Source organism: Rhamphochromis sp. 'chilingali' (assembly GCF_963969265.1).
Source record: "Rhamphochromis sp. 'chilingali' genome assembly, chromosome: 13".
NCBI classification, from domain to species: domain Eukaryota; kingdom Metazoa; phylum Chordata; class Actinopteri; order Cichliformes; family Cichlidae; genus Rhamphochromis; species Rhamphochromis sp. 'chilingali'.
The window spans coordinates 8955048-8975980 of NC_137940.1; the positions used below are offsets into that span (position 1 = coordinate 8955048).

Genomic DNA, 20933 nt, shown 5'->3' on the forward strand with positions numbered 1-20933 from the left:
AATGTTAAAGTTCCAGTAGTGAAGCTGAGGTGTCTATGACGTGTTCAGCAGTCTGATGGCCTGATGGAAAAAGCTGTCTCTCAGTCTGCTGGTACGGGACCGGATGCTGCAGAACCTCCTTCCTGATGGAAGCAGTCTGAACAGTTTATGGCTGGGGTGACTGGAGTCCTTGATGATCCTCCCCGCTTTCCTCAGGCACCGCTTCCTGTAGATGTCTTGGAGGGAGGGAAGCTCACCTCCAATTATCCGTTCAGAGCACCGCACTACTCGCTGGAGAGCTTTGCAGTTGTAGGCGGTGCTGTTGCCATACCAGGTGGTGATGCATCCAGTGAGGATGCTCTCAATGGCACAGTGATAGAAGGTCCTGAGGATGCGGGGGCTCATGCCGAATCTTTTCAGTCTCCTGAGAAAGAAGAGGCGCTGTTGCGCCTTCTTCACTGTTTTGTTTGTGTGTACTGACCACGTAAGATCCTCAGCCAGATGTACTCCAAGGAACCGGAAGCTGCTCACTCTCTCCACAGCAGCGCCGTTGATGGTGATGGGGGTGTGTACTTCTCTGCACCTCCGGAAGTCCACTATCAACTCCTTTGTCTTTGCGACGTTGAGGGTGAGATGGTTGTCTTGACACCAGTGGGTCAGGGCGCTGACCTCCTCCCTGTAAGCCGTCTCATCACCGTTGGTGATAAGACCCACCACTGTAGTGTCGTCCGCAAACTTCACAATGATGTTGGAGCTGTTAGTGGCTGTGCAGTCGTAGGTGTAGAGTGAGTACAGGAGAGGGCTCAGTACACACCCCTGTGGAGCACCAGTGTTCAGTGTGATGGGGGATGAGGTGATGCTGCCCAGTCTGACCACCTGGCGTCTGTCAGACAGGAAGCTAAGGATCCAGCTGCAGAGGGAGCTGCTCAGTCCTAGATCCTGCAGTTTCCTGTCCAGCTTCGAGGGAACGATGGTATTGAATGCTGAGCTGTAATCTACAAACAGCATTCTCACATACGTGTCTCTCTTCTCCAGGTGTGACAGGGCAGTGTGTAGTGTCAGGGCTATGGCATCATCAGTGGACCTGTTGTGGCGGTATGCAAACTGTAGAGGGTCCAGTGAGTCGAGTAGTGCAGAGCAGATGAAGTCCCTGACCAGCTTCTCGAAGCATTTGCTTACGATGGGGGTCAGGGCTACAGGTCGCCAGTCGTTCAATGAGGAGATGGTGGAGGATTTGGATACAGGGACAATGGTGGCCATTTTGAAGCAGGCTGGGACTACAGACAGAGAGAGGGAAAGGTTGAAGATGTGCGTGAACACTCCAGCCAGCTGAGCCGCGCATGACCTGAGGACGCGGCCGGGAATCCCGTCCGGACCAGTAGCTTTGCGTGCGTTCACCTTCCTGAAGCACTTCCGCACATCCTCCTCAGACACAGTGTGCGCACTGACGTCATCCGCGGTGCGCACACTGTCCGGTCTCATGGTGTTCGCTGTGTCGAATCTAGCGTAGAATACGTTTAGATCCTCACACAGAGAGGCCGTGGTCTGCGGTGTGCTGGTTTTCCCTCTAAAGTCTGTGATCGTGTTTAGTCCCTGCCACATACTCCGAGGGTTGTCAAACTGTTGTTCCACCCTGTCCCTGTACTCACGTTTGGCTGCTTTGATCGTCTTCCGGAGTTGGTAATGTGCGTGTTTGTAGTCCGATGTGTTCGCGGAGGCAAAGGCGGTGTTCCGTGCCGCGCGAACATCTCCGTTAATCCAGGGTTTTTGATTTGGGAAGGAGTCTGATAGTGGGGGCCAAGGATTTCACCCCGATATTTAATGGCAGTCAGGATGCCACTTGCTGAGTCTGTAGAGGTCAGTGCATCCCTCCGTGGTCCCTCCCTGAACGATGATACAGGCGGCATAACGTTCTCCACAGCTTCTCCAGGTCCTTTCAAATCTGTCACATGTCTTCAAGGTGAAGCTGCCCTCATTTGTGAAAAGCACAGGGCACTAGTGGTGGACCTGCCAATTATGGTATTCTGTGGCAAATGCCAATCAGACTACATGGTATCAGGTATATTCTGTGATCTTGAGACTGTGCTGGGAGACACAGCAAACCTTGCAATGGCATGTATTGACGTATTGATACTGAGCAATCGGAAAAAATGGTCGGTGGCCTCCACCTGTAAAACCATTCCTGTTTTGGGGTTGTCTCATTGTTCCACATCTAGTGGACCTGTTGTAAATTTAATTAACACAAAAGAACCAGAATTTATTTAACAATCCTCTCTGTTATTCAACTGAACAGATCAATATCCCAGAATTTTAACTGAGTTGATGCCATACTCTGATTTAAAAGGGTTTCTTTTTTTAAAGGCAGAGTATCTTCTCCTATATTTCCAAAACTACCCAGAGAACCAGAGTTAGACTTATTGGTCTCTCAATAAGTTACTTAATCTAAACACTAGAAGAAGATTCACACTGATATTTAACCAAGAATTTGAGACTTTTTTATTCACCTGTACTTCAGCAGCACCACTCTGTCTGAAATAGCACATCTCTCTATCTCTGCAGATGTCAGCCCAATGAACAGTAAGCGTCCTCCTTTTCTCTTTCTGTCATCTAACAATACTTATGTCTACATAATGTGAATCTCCCATTTGTATAAATCATGTCAGAGCTGGTAATGTGTTTTTTCATGGCTGTTTCCTCTATGACTCCGGTGCTCCCTGCTCCTCCAGCTAAATTTCTTCCCTCTCTCAGCTCAGCAAGGACTGCAAAAAAACCCCACTCTGCATCATCTGCACTCAATCAGAATAATTATCCCAAGAAATGCACTGCAGAGTCTGTGAGAGGTGAGGGGAATGAAGCACAGAGGCTATTGGCAATCACCTCCCTCCAGTCATTATTAGTCATCTCTTTGCTGCTTTGGAAAAGGACTCGAATGGCTTGGGAGGAAGCCATGTGCAGCCGACAGACAGACAGACAGTGAAAAGGTCTGATGTGAATCCGGAGCCCAAAAAATATCAGCCACCTCTGAAGTCTCTGGCAGCCTGGCAGCTCATCTGGGGGACTGGCAGCCATCCGCACACGATTATTAGCCTTATGTTCTGTCTGTCAGGCTTCCTCTTATCCCCATTTTTTAAAACACTGAACTTGTCATTCTGAAGATGTGAGGGCTTTGAAAAATCCCCAAAGTGGCCAGGCAGACACCTTCCACTATAAAAATCCTGCAGGAGGATGAAGTGTTTGAGGTCCTGTCAGGATTTGTGAGCTCTTCCTGAAGGACTTCTTTGTGAGACATCGTGGGGTTCCTATTTGATTGCAAAATGGCTTTGAAACCTCAAGTTCCTCAAAGCCCTCTAACTTTTTAAAGCATGCTGCAGACAGAAAAACAAAACACTGATTAGACTCTGGTACCCATGAAGTATCAGTTATATGAATGCTCTGGCTGTTCTGCAAGTCCACAGGGGACTGGCAGCCATCCTCGCATGACTATCGCTGTTTTGAATGTCTGTTTTGCTCTTGAGTTGTGCATTCTTCTTTTATCCAAAGATTTTAAAACATTACACTGGTCTCTCTTACAGAATCCTTTCAAACAATCCCAAGGCTGCTACTATCTGCACACTGCTCTTCAAATGAATACACTCAGGAGAAATATGGTTAGTTTAGCTTAGCATAAAGACTGGAAAAACTAAACTGGAAAAACATAACGTTCTGGTTTTATGGGCATTAAGCAGAGGACTTTTCTTGGCTTGGAGCAGTGACTCACTGGTGAATCTGCTGAGTGATGGAAAACATCCCAGTAATGACATATTTGTTGTTTTCACACTGTTTATTTTATAGATTAAACAACCAATATAAAACACAATACTAAGTAAGCTGAAAAGCCAGTGGTAGATTATGCTACCTGCGCACAAAACTAGACTGTTTCCTTGTATTTCGGTTCTGAATGCTAAGCTAAGCTAACTAGTTGCTCGCTCCAGCTTCATATTCAATAGAAAGAGGCTTCAATGCTTTCAACTAACCCTTGAAAATAAACCCATTAAGCTTATCTCTCAAAATGTTAAACTTTAACAAACACAACACGTCAGACATATGAATCCTCCTGAACAAGTTTCCTCTTTCAATTCAGCTTTTCAGCGATTTGCATCAAAGACATTTCAGAAAATTCAGCAAATGTGATGCCCCTATCAATGCCATCACAGCAACAACAACAGAAAACTGTGTGTACTCAGTTCTGAGTGTAGCATACTATGGATGTGTATAAATAAAATAATAAAAGCCCCAGTTATACAAAGAATTAAAAACTACTAACACAATCTAAACTGGTACTTTGATTAAATCCAATATGCAATGAACATGTCATAAACTAAGCTGCAACTTTCAGTGCATAAAAATTAGGTAGTGGGAAAGAAGAACTCCCTTCCAACAACTGGTTTGGTGATTGCATTGCATTTTTTCACATTTTGTGACCAGTTTTCAAGCAGATGTGGCAAATAACTGATCGCCCAGAGGTTGAAATGCATCATCTTCAGACTCTAGGTGACTATTGTCGATAGCAAGGCGACTGCATGGGTTGCCTGGTGGGAGGCAATTGCAGTCTGTCTCAGACTGACTACAATCACTCTGAGACAGACTGGTGAAGGTTTGAGTGAGTTTGTGTCAATGAATGCAACTTGTCTGCAATATTCAACCAAACTGGTTACCAACTGGTTGCATTGTGGTTATATTCCTGTATAAATACAAGGGTACCAAGCACCTGTGCCGTGTTGCAGTTAAATTGCCGCTCTGCATCAACTATGTCACTATTTGTGGAGGAATTTCTGTTTCAAAATCTATGAGGTCTTACTGGACTCCGGTGTGTTAAGACAGTGATAAAACACCAGTGAGACAGTCTGCTGCCAACTATTTACATTCAAAGTCGGTTTGACGATAACAACTGATTGCAAGTGGTTGCACACCTGGTTCCCATCTTAAGAGCAAGTTACAAGGAGATAGCTTAGATGGTTCAACAACATCATTTAAACAAAAACAACATGGCAGTGACCAAAAACACTAAAGCTGATGGTTCAAAATGGAAAAATCCAGAAGTCAGTGGGTGAGGTCACTGTGCCTACACCATCTTTTAGATACCGCCTATAATCATAACTAATTTATTTCTATCTGTTTTCATCTGTTACATTGGTTATGCTACCCCAACTTTTTCAGATGTGTTTCACTATTGGATTCTCCAAAGACCTAAAAAGTCAACGACTGTCATCAGTTATTATTGGAAGCAGTCCTGCAGGGTGACTTTCTAAAACTTTGAATGGTTCCACTTTATGTGCTGAGTGGATATTTGTAAATCCAGTTTTTACCCAGATTGTTATTTTTTCAATGTTCTGTTTTTTGGCTTATTTAGTCCTCCTATATGCATGCAGTCTGCTGTACAGACTCGTGTGTCCATGTTTAAAAACACTGATGATACTTCAGTGCACATGAATGTTCAGAGTCTTTTGGAAAACTCTCTGGCACTGCAATGAGCCCACAGCGGACTGGCAGCTGTGACCAGATGAATATGGTTTGGATTTCTAATATTTCAACACGAGTCTGCTCTTGTTTTTGATCCAAATATTTCGAAACACTGAAAAGATGGCTGTAGAGATAGAGGTGACATTGGAGGGGGGAAAAGGGGGGGAACTACAGACTGGTTCGTGAATTCTAAGGCCAAAGGAAACAGCCGATGTTTCAGGTGTCCCAAAGAAAGCACAGCACGAGCCGATTGTTCAAACAGCCTACTTTTACGTTTAGCAGCCAACAAGAACTCCATCTATATGATTAAATTGGACCTTTTTCTGTAGTTCCATACAGAAGTGTTAAAGCAGAGATTGTTGACCTAGGAGGCAGTACATCTGACTGCCCCCACAAGGGTCCCAATACAAGGATTCAATGAAGGATGGTGCTTTGGGTTGAAATACGCTGAGTTACAGTGTATTATTAGATTAGAAAGGTCAGTAAAAGTGACAATACAAGCACACATTTACATGCACATATTATGCCAACTGTCACAGTTTCTTCATGAAGAGGACACTAGAACTGTATGTATGTAAACTTGGTTATTTGGGGAACGCGCAGCAGTTACTCACTGAATACTTGAAGACTACTAAACCATAAAAAGTAAAAAAGAAAAAAACAATTATTAGACTGTGAGTCTCCTGGATATTTGACAATTCCTTCAGGGACTGGCAGTCACATCCAGATGAATGTTAGCTCTCTTTTTTCATGTCTTCTATTTCAGTCCTGAGATCACCACCAGATTTCTTAAAATAAAGGTTCATCTGAGGGCTGCAGTGACACGCGAAGAGAGCCAGCAAGCATTCGAAACTTCGAGCTGCCACGAAACTTCAGTTTCTCATAACATTATTACAGAAAATAATCACCGCCGTGCTCCACACATGAGAAGTAACAGAGCCACACAGGTACCTTAAAGTGTGCCCTTTAGACGATCCACAGCAGAGATGTTAGACACGTTTATCCAAAGCACACTTGTAATTTCTGGAAGAACTGACAGCACGGCAGCTCCTCTGGGGACTGGCAACCATACTCGAATGAATATTGGCACTGTAATGAAGGTCTAATGTTTCACGTCCAAGGTTTCCACGTGTCATCAGAGATTTCACGAGACCGAACAGGCGTGGAGACATTTTGAGTAACCTTTAAGCTGCCGTGAGAAGATTTCTTCTGCAGCAAATTTCGATGATAAAACCATTCAGGAAGAAAAAATTAAAGTGATACCTGGTCGAGGAGCTCTTCGCACAGCATGTTTGACTTCTCCACCTGAGACTCCAGGTTGGTCACTGTGTCTGCCTCCCATGATATTATACTGCTTTAAGAGACAGGAAGTTTAAATGTGTTATAAGGTGAGTAAAAGTTGAAAAAGACACTCAGATAATAATGAACTAGTTCCTCATTAAATCTGTTCATCTATCACTACCTGTCACAGCCCTCGGCGTCCTGAAGGGGGCAGACAAGTCTCCGTGTTGGACTGCCGTCGTGTGAACGCTTTAGTTTCTCAGCTTTCTTTTCCAACCTGCTGACCTGTCGCAGCAGAGCTTCTCTCTCCTCCATGAGGCAGTCTTTGAACCTGTAGAATATGATAACTCAGCAACTCTTCGAGCACAGCGTACATAATCTCACGAGTTTCTAAATATTTGCTAATTAATCTATAAAGGAAGCAGCAGCAGCATGTAGCCTGGCTGGAGGAGGGGGTTATAAATTGTAGGGTTGATTTCCAGACCTTCCTATCCACATGTAAAAATGTCCTAAAGCAAGATGTTGAACCCCCGTGTGCTTTCTAAATTTTAGCTGCTTTGGATACGAGTTTGCCAATGTGTCTAATGCAATGTGCATAAGCAGGGCCCAGAATATGAATTATGTGCACTACCTGTACTGATTGCATTAGAAATTTCTGGAGCGGGGCTTGTAATATATCAATGTATCAATTTGAAGTGAAAAGATAGGGGGGAAAAATGCACATTTACGCTCTCAGTCAAAATTCCTCTGATGTAAACACCAGACCAACAGAACAATACAATTTAGTTTCTTACCCTGTCCTTGACAGACTGTCATACGATCCAACTTATCCTAAACATGAAATCTGTATTAATCTTTTGGAAAGTTTAATGTGAGGAATTCTGGGGCCTAAGGCTGGGACACTAACAGGAAACATTTGGGTCACAGAGGGGAGATGTTTGAAAGCACTTAACTTTCTTCAAGAATCATCAATCTCTATTTTTTTGTATAAAGTTGATCTAGTGACTCACGAAAACAGATTTTAAGTGATTCCTTAAGGCTGCAATGTTTCTTGTTTCAGTTATAAAGGCGAAACATGGGAGATGCTTTAAAAATATCATCCAGTGTGTTAGAAGGGCCTCGGGGATTCTAGCAGAGCTTTCTGACTGATGAACAAACATTGCTGGTTAGTTTTAAAGAAACTTATGGTTACTTCTGTGACCTAAATGCATGATGATGAGTGGTATCCTACCCACATACACTATAGTACTTAGTTAATTTCTAGCAAACTCAGCTGTCAGACCTCTATCTCAACTTATTGGTCTTTCTTTAATTACAAGAGACATATAAAAGTATTAAAAAGAGGTTTTTGTGACATTTTTGGAAGCTACAACACTCTTTCCAGATCTCTTGTCCATAACATTTTAGCACCTTTAAGCATGTTGTTTCAGTTTTACGACCTGTAGCAGCTTATGTGCTGTGGTGCACCCTCACTGCTGTTTCCAGCTGGTGCAGACAGCTGTTTTCAGCTGTGACAAACCAACCTGCATGGCAGCACAAAGATGCAGTCAGAGGCTTGTTGGGAATTGAATTTTGAAGTTTTTTTCCCCAGAGAAGATGGTGAAGACGGAGTTAAAGTAAATAAGATGGGTAGAAAGCAGACTACAAAGTCAATTAGGTCCCTCTGTGTCTGCTTATTGTGAGTATGTGTAGCTCATACTAACACAGTGCTACCAGTAACATCATAACAAGGCCAAATCATACCATGGGAATTTTAGGTAGCTTTGTAGTTCTGCCACAAAGAAACAGACAGATCAAAGATGTTAATGCTTAAAAAATAGTTTAAAAACTTTTTAAATTCATCCAAATCTCTCAAAAACAGCTATGATGTTACATCTATTGATGTCTTTGTATTGTGTTGCAGTGATATCAAGAAATCAGGATGGACTGTGCTCTCTTGTAATACCACTTTGATCCACATGATGGTGCACTGAGTGTCTAATCCAGGGGTGTCAAACTCAAATACACAGTGGGCCAAAATTCAAAACTGGAACAAATTCGCGGGCTAACGTTAATATTTATTGAAATATATTTATTCCTCCAGATATAAGAATGAATCTTTTCTTATGGACTCAAACACGTTTTGCTGAAAAACTGAATATAGAACAAGCAAAGCTTAATACTAAACAATATATATATTAGCTGTATAATACCAGTAGGCCGCTCTAATAGTAATTTGGTATGGCTTCGCGGGCCAAATGTCATTAGGCTGCGGGCCAAATGTGGCCCGCGGGCCAGAGTTTGACATCTATGGTCTAATCTGATTTAAGTCCAAAAACACCCATTACAGCAGTATTCACGCAACATTTTAAAGAATTCTTGTTACTATCACACTTTTGTTGTGTTTTAGGTGGACAACTACACTAGAACCTTCTGGTAAAACACTGCCATCTTGTGGTGAAATGTTTAATGACATTTGCAGAAGGTAATTGCAAAAGGTACCTTTAATCACTGTTTAGAATAAATCAAGTATTTCTATACAAATAAAAAATAATTGTGTTTGAGTAAATGACAGTCAGTTAAACAACTGGAATAGTTTGCTTGTTTATTTTAATCACATTTGACATGCATTAACTCTGGTAGATGCTTTGTATATTATAAGAAATCAGAACTTTACTCACTTCCAGCTAGATAAAAACGCAAGTAGATAAGTCTCCTTTCCAATAATCATTTACAAATGTATTTTCTATGCAGAACCACATTATTTATATTAAGAAGGGGTTTTCAGGGTTTCGTTTACATCAACTTTGAGCATGTGTGCAGACAATAAAGACTTTAAAATCTGATCCTGTTATGTTTTTTGGTACACACAGCTGAGATATATTTAAAAACAAAGCAAAACAAAAAAAGAACCCAACTCACCTCTTCACACAAGACATCCAGTAACGCTGTTGCTGACAAAGCCACTCGAACTGCTCTGCCGTCTCCTGAAGTTTCCTCAGGCTTCCCTCATTTTCCTGCTGCAGTTCCCTCACCTCAAAAAAAAAAAATACAAATAAATAAATATATTTCTCCCAAAACCAGGATGTGACCAAGACAACAAAATTAGAAAATTATGATGTGGGCGTGTAAATATAAATCAGGAAAAGACGACATGTCATGTGGAAAGATGAGCGGGTCCAGTGGAGTCAGACTTAATCTTCTGCTCCCAGACCTTTCACAATAATTTACAGGCCTTATCCCCTGCAAATAATTGTTCTCATGAAGTTTCTCACTGACTCTGCAGTCTGTTGTTCTCTTCTCTTGGCCTTGTGGAGATGTCTCAAAGGAAAGATAATTGTAGACCTGGATTGTTTGCTGTTTGATGGACTGGATGAAGCAGACGCCAATGCGGGAGTGAGTCTTTGAAGCCGAGTGTAAATAAATGAGGAATGTTCCGCTAATGCCTGGACCCAACACACCGACACACACCAATGCAGACCTAATGCCAGCAACATCTGAATTAGTGCTCTCACTTGGGTGGTTGTAGTTTTTAAAATTTGGACACAGTACATAAATTTGAACCGTGAGGTTTTCGGAATCCAGCGGCAGATCATTATTCACAGCTGGCACTCTGCCACACTGACCTGAACTAACCTGAGACCGCACAAACAGTGTTAATCCATTACTTCTGATTGGAGGAGCCGGCTACAGAGAAATAATCCCCGTTCACGGCAAATTCATTAAAGCTCTGTCACTCATCAACAGTTTTATTTGTGTTTCAACCCCAAAAAAAGGCCAAAGCAGTGTTTAAATAAGTGTCTGATCCTGACATCTGCTGGACAAAATCAGCACTGCAATCACTAAACTGATGATTTTATTGAACCTCCTCATTAGCCAAAGTCTTGCATTTTACACTTTTTTTCTTTTCCAGCAGCATTTGCCTTGATGAAGGGATGTCTCCCCCGGTGCTTCTGCTGAGATTTCTCCCATCATGTACAGCTAATAGGTTGTTTTAGAGGGTGGTTCTTTTCAGGGTCCAAGAATAGAGGATTTTGATGTTATATGTGATAGTCCTGAGCCCTCCTTGTTTTGCCTGCATGCTGCACCTTTCAGGTACAAATGCTTGACTGCTCTTACCTCAATAAGGAAATTACTTTACTTGCTCGATGTGCAGTTTATAGTCAATTTTGCTTATGAATTTTCCTAATTGAATGAAGTGACCCATGAGTATCTGCGTAGCAGCCATAATAAGAGCTGGTCAGAGTATATACATACTAAGGAATGTTGCTCTGATGCTTCCTTTATTACCTGCTTTACCACAAGACACACTGGCTCATCCTTTATGAAAGGAAATGCAGTAAGGCTATCTCATAAGTCGAAGTGACACACTATCTGAAGATCATTAAAAACAAACAATCAACATAACTGACAAAACCCATGAGCCTCTCAACGTTCTTTTTTTATTGTCTTGCAGTTTCTTGTTTAAGCCAGAAATGTTTGACTTTGTTAAATAAATGTTAACGTAATTAAAATTCTTGCCGCGTGGGTCCAGCGTCTTTATAACATCAGAGTGAGCTTATTCACGATTTGAACCTGTGGCTTTGCGCATACCAAGCAAGATCACACTCAACAATGTCCAAACACATGGACAGTTTCACACAGGAAACTTCTTGCCTCCTTTATTATTTTATTTAAATTCAATCAGTTTAATAAAGCACTGTGTACTTTTTGTTATGATGCTATGGACAGTTTGCTTTTACCGACAGCAGTATTTACTTTATTGCTTCAGAGGCCTGATATGAGTTTGTTTCTTCAGCAGTGTTTATCTAACAGTTCTCAGATCACAGCAGAGAATCATTTTAAAATACTTTTGCTTTTTCCATAAATCCTAATCATCAGTAAGGACGCGTATCAGATCTCCAGACGCAGTGCAAACACTGCAGCTCTCTCCGCTTGGCTCATCCTGAACTACTCATCAAAAACATGGTGAAGCTGCTCAAATGTGGAACAAATTACCAAAGGAGCTCAGGCTGGTGCCGACTACTTTTAAAATAGTTTTACATTCAAAATATAGACCTGCACATTTACCAGCGATTTCAATAAAACGTACTGTATCCAGATTTCTTACAGCAGATTCCCCTCCTGACGCAAACCCCAAAGAGATTTGGCAAATGTGTAAACTGCTACACAATAAAGAGAACTAAAAGTATGGAAGGTTTTGGAAAGTATGAGTAGCTTGTTGAGTGTTACTAACGTCATGAGTGTGCAGCTTCCCCTCACTGCCCCCTCACCTGTGATATCTACTTTCAAAGAATGAAGATGACCACCCTGAAAAAGTCGATGGTTCAAAACAGGACCTCACAACACAGTGGCTGTGTCCATCCTTTGTATACAGTCTCTGCATGACTTTTCAGAGACACTTTTTAAGTCTTTGCACCACAAATATTACACCTTCAGCCTTTTGTTTCGAATTTATATGCAGTAAACTCTGAGCTTTGACCCACGTCACTCCTAAACTCTTCCTTCTCACCTCCTTCTGATAAGTTCTGCGGAGATCCGTCAGCTCTTCTGTCAGCATCCTGTTAGTTTCTTCTAGCCTTTCCAGCTCCACTGTCTTACTGTTGATGACAATTAGAAAAATGTCTTATTTACCTGTGTCAGCTCATTAAACTCTGCTTGTAGCCAGTTTAATTTTAGTATCTTTATTTGATCTTTCATCAATGTAAAGTTTACTGTAAGATAAACACTCATACTTAAAATTTACATTACTAAAGTAACTAAAATACTCACTCTTATCGTAGTGTGCTTAGATGTATTTTGTTTTTTCACACTCCATTTATTCATTTCTTTGTAGCCATCAGATAAGGAAACATGTTGGTCTTGATAAAAGTTTTAGGGTAAATATTTTGCTCTCTGCGAACGCCCAAATTTCTTTCATCTGCATTTCTGGAGTCATAATGTGATAACAAACTCTGACACTAAGCCGACACTCTGCAGGGATTTAACGTCAGCAGACTGAAGCTCGCCGCTGCTCGGAGGACTTTTCAGCTGATTTAAAGTCGCGGGTCCAGACTCGATGTTTTTGTTCAGCCTTGAAACAACAGTCTGAGACAATTTTCTTCTCTGTGCCGGGCAGCCCGTGACAGCTTTACTTGGCTTCAGTTTCCACAAGATGGTAATCAAAAGTCAACCGTTTTAATGTTTTTTCTTTTTCTGTCTGCAGCCTTATCTGGGTTAATGTTCATTGTGTATGTTTTAATGTCGATAAGGTTTTAATCAAGTCATTAACAATTCAGCAATACAGAGGACAGGCGGCTATTTTAGTTTCTCCAGAGCTATGCAATTTTTAAAAAATGGAAACTGTACACAGAAAGGTCCCAGACGGGGTTTAAAACTCTTCTTGCTGTGAGGTGACAGTGCTAACCACTGTACCACTGTGCCACCCACAGTAATTAGTGGATTAGTCCATTTTTTTTGTGTAGAATACGAAGTAAGAACACAGCATTATAATGACGGCTTTAAAGCCCAGAGTAGAGGTCCTGAGCCTCTTACATCTAAAGTCAAATGTTAGTATGTTAAAAATGGCAAAAATGACTCCAGACAACCACAAAAAGAAAATAAAGTTAAAAAGTAATCCAAGATTTCTATTAAAAATAACAACAAAGAGTTTTGAAACAATTACAAAGAGCAACAAAATGACCACAAAGAGACACAAAACGTATAAATTGTTTCAGAACTAGCTGGTGTCAGTTACAGAGAGATGCAAAACTACCACAGGAGATGCAAAATGGCCACAAAGAGATTTAAAAGTTAATACAAAGATACCTTAATATAATATAAAAATGGCACAAAGAAAATGTAACAACGTGAAAAAGATGCAAAACTACTGTCTTCATCAAACATAAGGAGGTGCTTTCATGTCTCCGAACCCCTCCACTGTCTAAATGTGCGTCTGTTTTGGAGCATGTCAGAGTATTAACTTAAAGTTAAAAAAATGTATTCCTATATTACATGAACTCATTGTGTGTTTTGCGGCTTACCTCTGCAAGTTTTTCTAAGTAAACGTAAACCAAATTGTGCTGTGTAAAGTAAAGAAAGAAAACATGATTCCGTGTTTTGTCATACTGGAGAGACTGAAGATTTACCTGCGCAGCTCTGCGTGGAGGCTCTCAGTGAGTGTAGCTCTGTGCTGGGCCTCAGCGTACAGCTCTGTCTGGAGATTTTCTGCCACCTCAGTTCTGTGTTGGGCCTCAGCCTGCAGCTCCTCCACCAGGCTCTCCAGCTTCACCTCAGAGCTCTGCAGGCAAAGCAGCTCTGCGCCGACCTGCCGCAGTAGCTCTGCATCCCGGGAGCTCGCCTCCACTAGCAGGACCACGCGCTGCCGAAGCAAGTTCACCAGGTCCTGCGGGGAAGACACGGACATACTGAGAATACTGCAGATGTGCTCACATGAACACTTCAGCACTTCCTATCCTTTTCAAATCTCACTGGAGACATGCTATGCTCCAATACAGTCTGCATAAGTGATATCAGACACACCTTTAGGTCAAAGAGTTTGGGACAAGCCTAAACCTGATACTGTCTTTGAGGGGAAAGTGAAGGAGTCAAGCTCTCCAAAACTGTAATAAATACCACTGATGTCTCTAAGAGGCCTGATAATTTGTTACTGTGCAACCTTAAAGTAGGACACAGGATAAATGCTGAGCTGTGCCCTGCTGAAAAATGACTTGTGTCTCTAAAAGCATGAAAAATAATCCTTCTGACCACTTTGATAAGCTGCTGAAACAACTTTAACCTAATTTTAGAAGTTCCAGGGAAATTAATATGACAAGAAAGCTGTTTTGATGCTCATTAGATTTCTTTAGTTCAGTGAAATGTCTCTGTGGTTCAAAACTCTTACTTCTTGTAGCTCATACTTATGCAGTTTGTAAGTAACCAATGCCAAAACATCAGCATTTTCCATGTGCAAACACATTTACTGTAAACTTAATTCCACTGTAACTAACAGACAGCAAAGATGAGCTGATTTGTTGATGTCAGAGGTACAGATTATGTGGATAAATGGAAAGTTTCCTATTCATTTCATAAGCTGTATTTATCCACTACTTCTTAAGAATATTTAAACTAGTTTAAGTCTAGTTTAAATGATTTAAACTAGACTTAAACTAGAAGCAATATATTTAAAAGAGAGAGATTTCTGTACAGAAACCAACCAATAAGAAAATCTATAGATATACACAGATGTCACTCAGCAGCAACACTCAGTGACAGTTTAAATTTCAACCAAGTAACAAATACAATCCAACAAATACTTACATCCTGCAAAATGTAATTTATTTCCACTTCTACTGTAAAATGAGTAGCGTATGAATGAGCAAGAACTATTGGGAAGTGGCAGTGATTACAGATTCAACTAAAAGCGAATACCTCAGAGCTTTGTGCAAGTAAGATGTGAAGGTAAAACTTTACGGTGTATTTATTAGTAAATTATTAGCAACTTACTCTATTTGATCTATGTTGAATATATAAATGTAACATTTATAGCAGACAGCCTTGTTCTGTCTACATGTAAAAGATAAGTCATAATCGGTCCACCTGCTGCTGCTGGATCCTGCTGATGAGTTGGGTCTGGTTCATCCTGAGGTCCATATTGAGCTGGTCTTGCTTGAGGAGTTGGGCGGTCACAGCTTCCAGATCATTCTGCAGCCTTCTCTCCCTCTCTCGGGACACCAGAAACTCTCTGTCCAACACCGCTGAGGCCACAAAACCAAGAAGAGTTAGTTAAACTGAGCACATTAGATGTAACTGTGTGGCTGACTTTACTTAAATACTTAATGTTAAACAGTCAATTTTGTACTGCAGACATTTATCACTCCAAAGACATTAATCACTGATGGTTTCATTTCATTAACTGATTAGTGCGGGAAAAAAATAAAAAACAAAAAAGTAAGTTAACTAAAAAATAAATCATATTTTAAAAATAAAATATGAACAGTGTATCAGAACTTCTCTGTAGTTTGTATAACAGTTGCCAGTATGTCTATTATAATACTTAATGCACTTAATGTAATAAATAAATTCTGCTTGGTAAAACTGATACATCAGTTTTACCAAGCAGAAAATCTACTGCATAGACTACTTTTGATACTTAAAAATACCGATTCCGTCAGTTATACTTAATTAGCTCAGTTATTTAAAAGTTCTATATTTAAACCATTAAGTAAGTAAACTCTGAATTGTTGTAGTTTTATTGATGTAGCTGCTCAATAATTGTTTTTGCTGCAACAAATTATTTTTTATTCAGGATTAACATTTTCTTAAAGAATAAATGAATATAAATAAATAAAATTTAAAAACAAAGTTAAGATGTGAACTTTAACCACTGATTGTTTTAGTTTTGCTTGTACTTATTTTTGTGTGTGATATGTTTAATTAAGGAGTAAAAAGTTGTAATGTAGCACAATTTTGTAGAGTATAATACTTACATTCTGATTTTTTTCTATAGTATATTTTTCTATAATACAGTACTTGAGTAAATATACTTAGTTACATTGTTAAGTTTTTATGTCAGTACAGCTCTAAATCCTTATGATACCAAAACAATAAACACACAACCAGAAAGGCTCTCAAGTACTAACATCAGTACTAATGTAGGATTTAGCCTGTTACAATATTTTTTAATTTTATAACATGGAATAAAATTTTAATTAAACATGGAATTTAATTGAATTAAAAAAGTAGATAACACCACTGTCACCACTCGCTACTCTTACATCTTATTACAGAGGTAAATGTGCATTGTAACTCAGTATGGGCTTTAAGTAGATCAACACTGACCCAGATTGCAATAAAAACAGATAATACAAACTGTAGTTATATTACATGTTAAAAAAAACTACCAGAAATTTCTGTAAATAAACTTTGCTCTAGTCAGATACCCTGTAACTGTGACTGCATTGACTTGGAAACTGTTGCACAATGACTATAAAGTTGATTCTGTTAAAGTGTAATCTGCTGCAGGAAACATGCACTTTGTTTTCTGTTTATTAAGAACACCGGGCTCAAACTAATGCAGCGACCCTGCAATAAAGCCTGTTTTCATTAAAGATCAGTGTTTTAGTTCGTCACATTTTACTTGACAGCGTAAAGATGAAAGTATTTCTTTTCACGCAAAACATGTGTGGTTCTTCTAACAAACCTGTGACCTTCGATTGAATTTGATGTTTATTTGGCAAGCGTGTTTTTCCATTCAGGAAATTTGACCCTGGGTCAAGTGGATTCCAATGCACACACACAATGCAACAGCACATAAAGAGATATTTACATATAAATAGATGAAACAGCAGGTCAGACTGTTCCTATACATGGAATGCAGAATGTATTAATATGCATTCAGCATATGCTCTTTATCATAGTGTAAAATAAAATTAATACATTTTATAAACTGAGCTAAATTAAGTTTAGAAATTAAGCTAAACTGAAGCTAATCAATTTATATTTTGAAACATGTTTGCCATGTTTCATGTAGTTTTTCTTTCTTTTTTTCCAAGACATTTTTCAAATTATTATTACTTTATTTTTCAGATTTATTAGTAAAGTCTAACTATGGACATTTGTGACGGGCATTTGTTTATTACCTTTACTATTTTTACAAACAAAGCAATCTTTAAAAACTCATGAATCTATAAGTAAGCAGCAGCACTTCCATTTTCAACAGTCACATAATTATACTAAGCAACTTTTTCTGTGCAGGACTTTGACTTGTAGCAAAGCATGATAATAAAGCCAGCAATACTTTGACTAAAGAAAAGGATGGGAGCACTTTCTGCAGTTCTGATGACATTTTAAATATTAATTTCCATCTTATTTAAACTGTTAGCTGTATAGACATTGTGTGGTGCTCATCTGATCTACTACTTGACTATAATCTGAACGCCTCAGTGGACTCAACATTATAACCTTCCTGAAGGGAGAAGAGGGTTTTTTTCCCCTTTGTAGTAAACTAGCAGTTTTCATGTAGATAAGAGATTAACAGTCAGCTGAACCCGTCTTGACCTTTGTGACTTACCTTTGTCATGAGCTAGGCGGGTGCACTTGGCCGTCAGATACTGGATCTGACTGAAGTCCTCGTCCCGGTGTGCTCGGAAAAACCGCCTCATGATCATCTGTGTCTCATCTGCTCCCTGAAAGACCTAAAACCGCCTTCCCATGATCCTCGGGGCAGGGCGGGTGTGTCCCACATGGTCTGAGAGGACATAGCGTGCACATTTCCCGCAATATTTAACCTTACCTGAAGGTCTTAAAGAGGACTCCTACCTGGTGCACACCTACAAGGGGCAGGTTTCAGCATTAAAACAAGCTGCTGTTGTCACAACATGGAAGCGAGTGCTGCTGCGGTGTCTCTCTGTGGATTTTCTTGCCATCTGGCCTGCTACTTGAATAAAGAGGGAAAACTAAAGTTTGCATCATGCACAAAGTAAAAGGCTGATCTTATTTTATATGCAAATTGTGTTGTGAAGTTCTCCCCCGAGGCAGTGGCTGAGCTGAAGAGGTTGGGCATGTTGTATCTAGCAGACAGGAGTCTTTATGGCAGCAGCCTCAGGTTAGTGCTTTATTATATATGACTGCATAAGAGGTTTAATAAAGGAAAATCCCATGAATGTGCATTAAAATCTAGAACTTTATCAAATGTATTCTGTTAAAGTGTCTATGTGTTGGTTTAGGTTTGATATATTGCCATGGAGATGAGCTCACTATGTTTTCAGTATTTTGTTGCTAGCAAGTAAAAAAATCCAGAGGACTGTGCAGCCTTGGTGAAGGTGAGCGTGTTCAGGTCACTGACTGTTATTTACTTTACAAACAACATGGAAAAGCCTTCTCTGTAAGTGATACACAGCTTTTCCATTTATTTGAGGTCATGTACGGGAAGTCTTGAACTTTTTAGGACAAATTTACCTTCAGCGGTGTGAGGCCACGGCGCATTGGTGCTCATAAAGGAGACGCTTTGTCTTTATTTTCCTAAATCCTTTCTCCTGCTTTATATAATAGAGCTGGACACCTCGAGAGGGGACTGTGGTTCGCTCTCGAACCTGTGGTCCAGTTTTTCTGCCACCAGAGGGAGACACACTGCCTCTAAGAGCCACTCCCCTGTGTGTACAATCGAAGACATTTTTTGGATTAGGTTTACATTCATGGATATTTAAAATGAAGACAGCCGCAAAGCTTGTTACAAGCCCAGCAAAGGAACACGAAAATAATAAATAATAAAATATTGAAATTATTTTAAAAAACATAATCAAAATAAGTTGATATTTTAATTAATTAACTGGTACTATTATTTATTTAGTTTGCTTTTTCTGGTGACAATCTGCACATTTTCCACCATAATGGAGAACCATGTCCCAAAGCAAATGTAGCAGATAGCTATGAGGCTCAGAGATCTCCATTTTGGATCTACAATCAGGCCTAAAAAGGCAGGAGAAGAACAAAGTGATCAATGTGGAGCACTGATAACCACGCATGGATCGCCATCAATCAGGATTTGATTATCTGAATGCATCTGAATAAAAAGTGAAAGTGAAACAAAAAGTTCTGCCACTATCAAAATTTGCGTTCATAACTGCAGAGCTAGAAAATTAACTGGGAGATTTTTTTTGATAAGTTATTAAAGCAAGCAGGAGATATTTACCAAACTTCTGAGGAGTGACACCTTTCTTCTTTTTATTATTTTACACAAGAGTGAACTGGATATTTGGGGGATTTTGTGCAGTAGGTTAGACAAAAATAAGACACTGGAAGACATCGGAGTCCGTGTTTCTGTGTCTTTAAAAAATAACTATGGAAATGTTAAGCATATCAGAATACTATTCTTGCAACCTACAGAGGGTTTATGAGACGTTTTCGCTGTTTTTTTTCCCCTCACACTCATGAGCGTCTCTTAACAGCATCACTAACTCACTCAGTTATTCCCTCTGAAGACAAATCAGCATCTCTCCACCTGATACAGTTGTGCTAAGTGCATCTGTAGTCATTCAAATGAAGAAGACTTTCAAAAATGGCGTTTATTAAAAAAAAAGAAACCACCATGCTGACTTCCTCATCTTCAACATAACAATTGAGATAGAAAATGGCGTTGAACCTTGACACAAAGCATTCAGTCAAATAAATAAATACAACATCCTTCAAAGATCTGTGAGAGAAACCTAAGAATAATCCCACATCTTCACGCCAGACTGACAGTTCAGAATTAACGGCAGACTACAAAACAGAAAATCTGAGAACATTTAGAACACGTTTAGCTAAACGTGTCATACAGATGCGCACGTCCCAGAAACACCACGCAGAGTTACCCTGCTTGTCTGAACCACAGACAGGCTCACAGACTACCACCAGAGGATTCGTTCATGGGATTACATCGTGATATGCACAAATCATGTCAGTAGTACATTTTAAAGCATGTTTTTAACATAAAACAAAAATCTGCCGTCAATGTGTTGCTTTTAAAAATATTTGTATCTTTCGTAGGGCTGAACGAAGGCCGGAAATATGAGCTCTGTGATCACAAGTTCAAATTAACCCAGCAAAGGTCAGTCAGCCCATATATTTCAGCCAGAGGGTCACTCAAATGGTTCCTAATGATTTTCTTGGATGGTCTTTGACTAATGCAGGAAATACTGTAAGAGTCATACTCGAAGTCTGATTTGACAAAGCTCAAATACAGATCTAATTAATTGACCATTAAAGACTGGAACAAAGGGGTACACAGCTATAATACAGCTCTGCTAAAATACCTAAAGTTTACTTTTTAAATTGTAAGTAAAGGGAAATTAAACTAAAATACAAAATTACCAATATTTCTTAACAAAGAGTAGTTAGAGCTCAAAAACTAACTCTAAAATCACAAATAGCTTTAAACTTTAGTTGTATGGATTAAAACAAATTCAGTAAATTCTGATTAATGTTGAACTTTGGACTTGTTGACAGGCTTGGTTTTCTTTCAGAGCCCAGATGTCCTCCTGTGAAAGTTCTTATGATAAGCAATCAATCACGTCTAGCTTCATATGCAAGACATGTGAGCGAGTTCACCAAAATGCTAAACAATTCCTGTAGGACTGTTTCTGTTTTACTTGCTGGATGTGTGCTTCTAAAACCCTAAAAATACGATTTAAATATGGAAATTAAACTGATTGACGGCCAAAATGTGTGAAGATGTC

General features: G+C 39.8%; 1 protein-coding gene across 2 annotated transcripts in view; it reads right to left on the minus strand.

Moving 5' to 3' along the window:
* LOC308408237 (uncharacterized protein) overlaps nt 1-17890 on the minus strand; it is a 20200-nt gene extending 2310 nt beyond the window's left edge. Inside the window, exons 1-7 of one of the 2 annotated variants that reach the window (XM_080900409.1) lie at nt 17789-17890; nt 15316-15473; nt 13866-14122; nt 12251-12338; nt 9661-9773; nt 6941-7090; nt 6742-6829 (exon numbers count right to left, since the gene is read on the minus strand). In XM_080900409.1, coding sequence (XP_080756535.1) covers nt 6742-6829; nt 6941-7090; nt 9661-9773; nt 12251-12338; nt 13866-14122; nt 15316-15473; nt 17789-17885 — 951 coding nt within the window. In that variant the 5' untranslated portion in view covers nt 17886-17890. Of the gene's footprint in view, nt 1-6741; nt 6833-6940; nt 7091-9660; nt 9774-12250; nt 12339-13865; nt 14123-15315; nt 15474-17788 lie in introns of both variants that reach the window. The other variant, XM_080900408.1, reaches the window with a different exon arrangement.
* Between the last annotated feature and the right edge of the window lie 3043 nt (nt 17891-20933).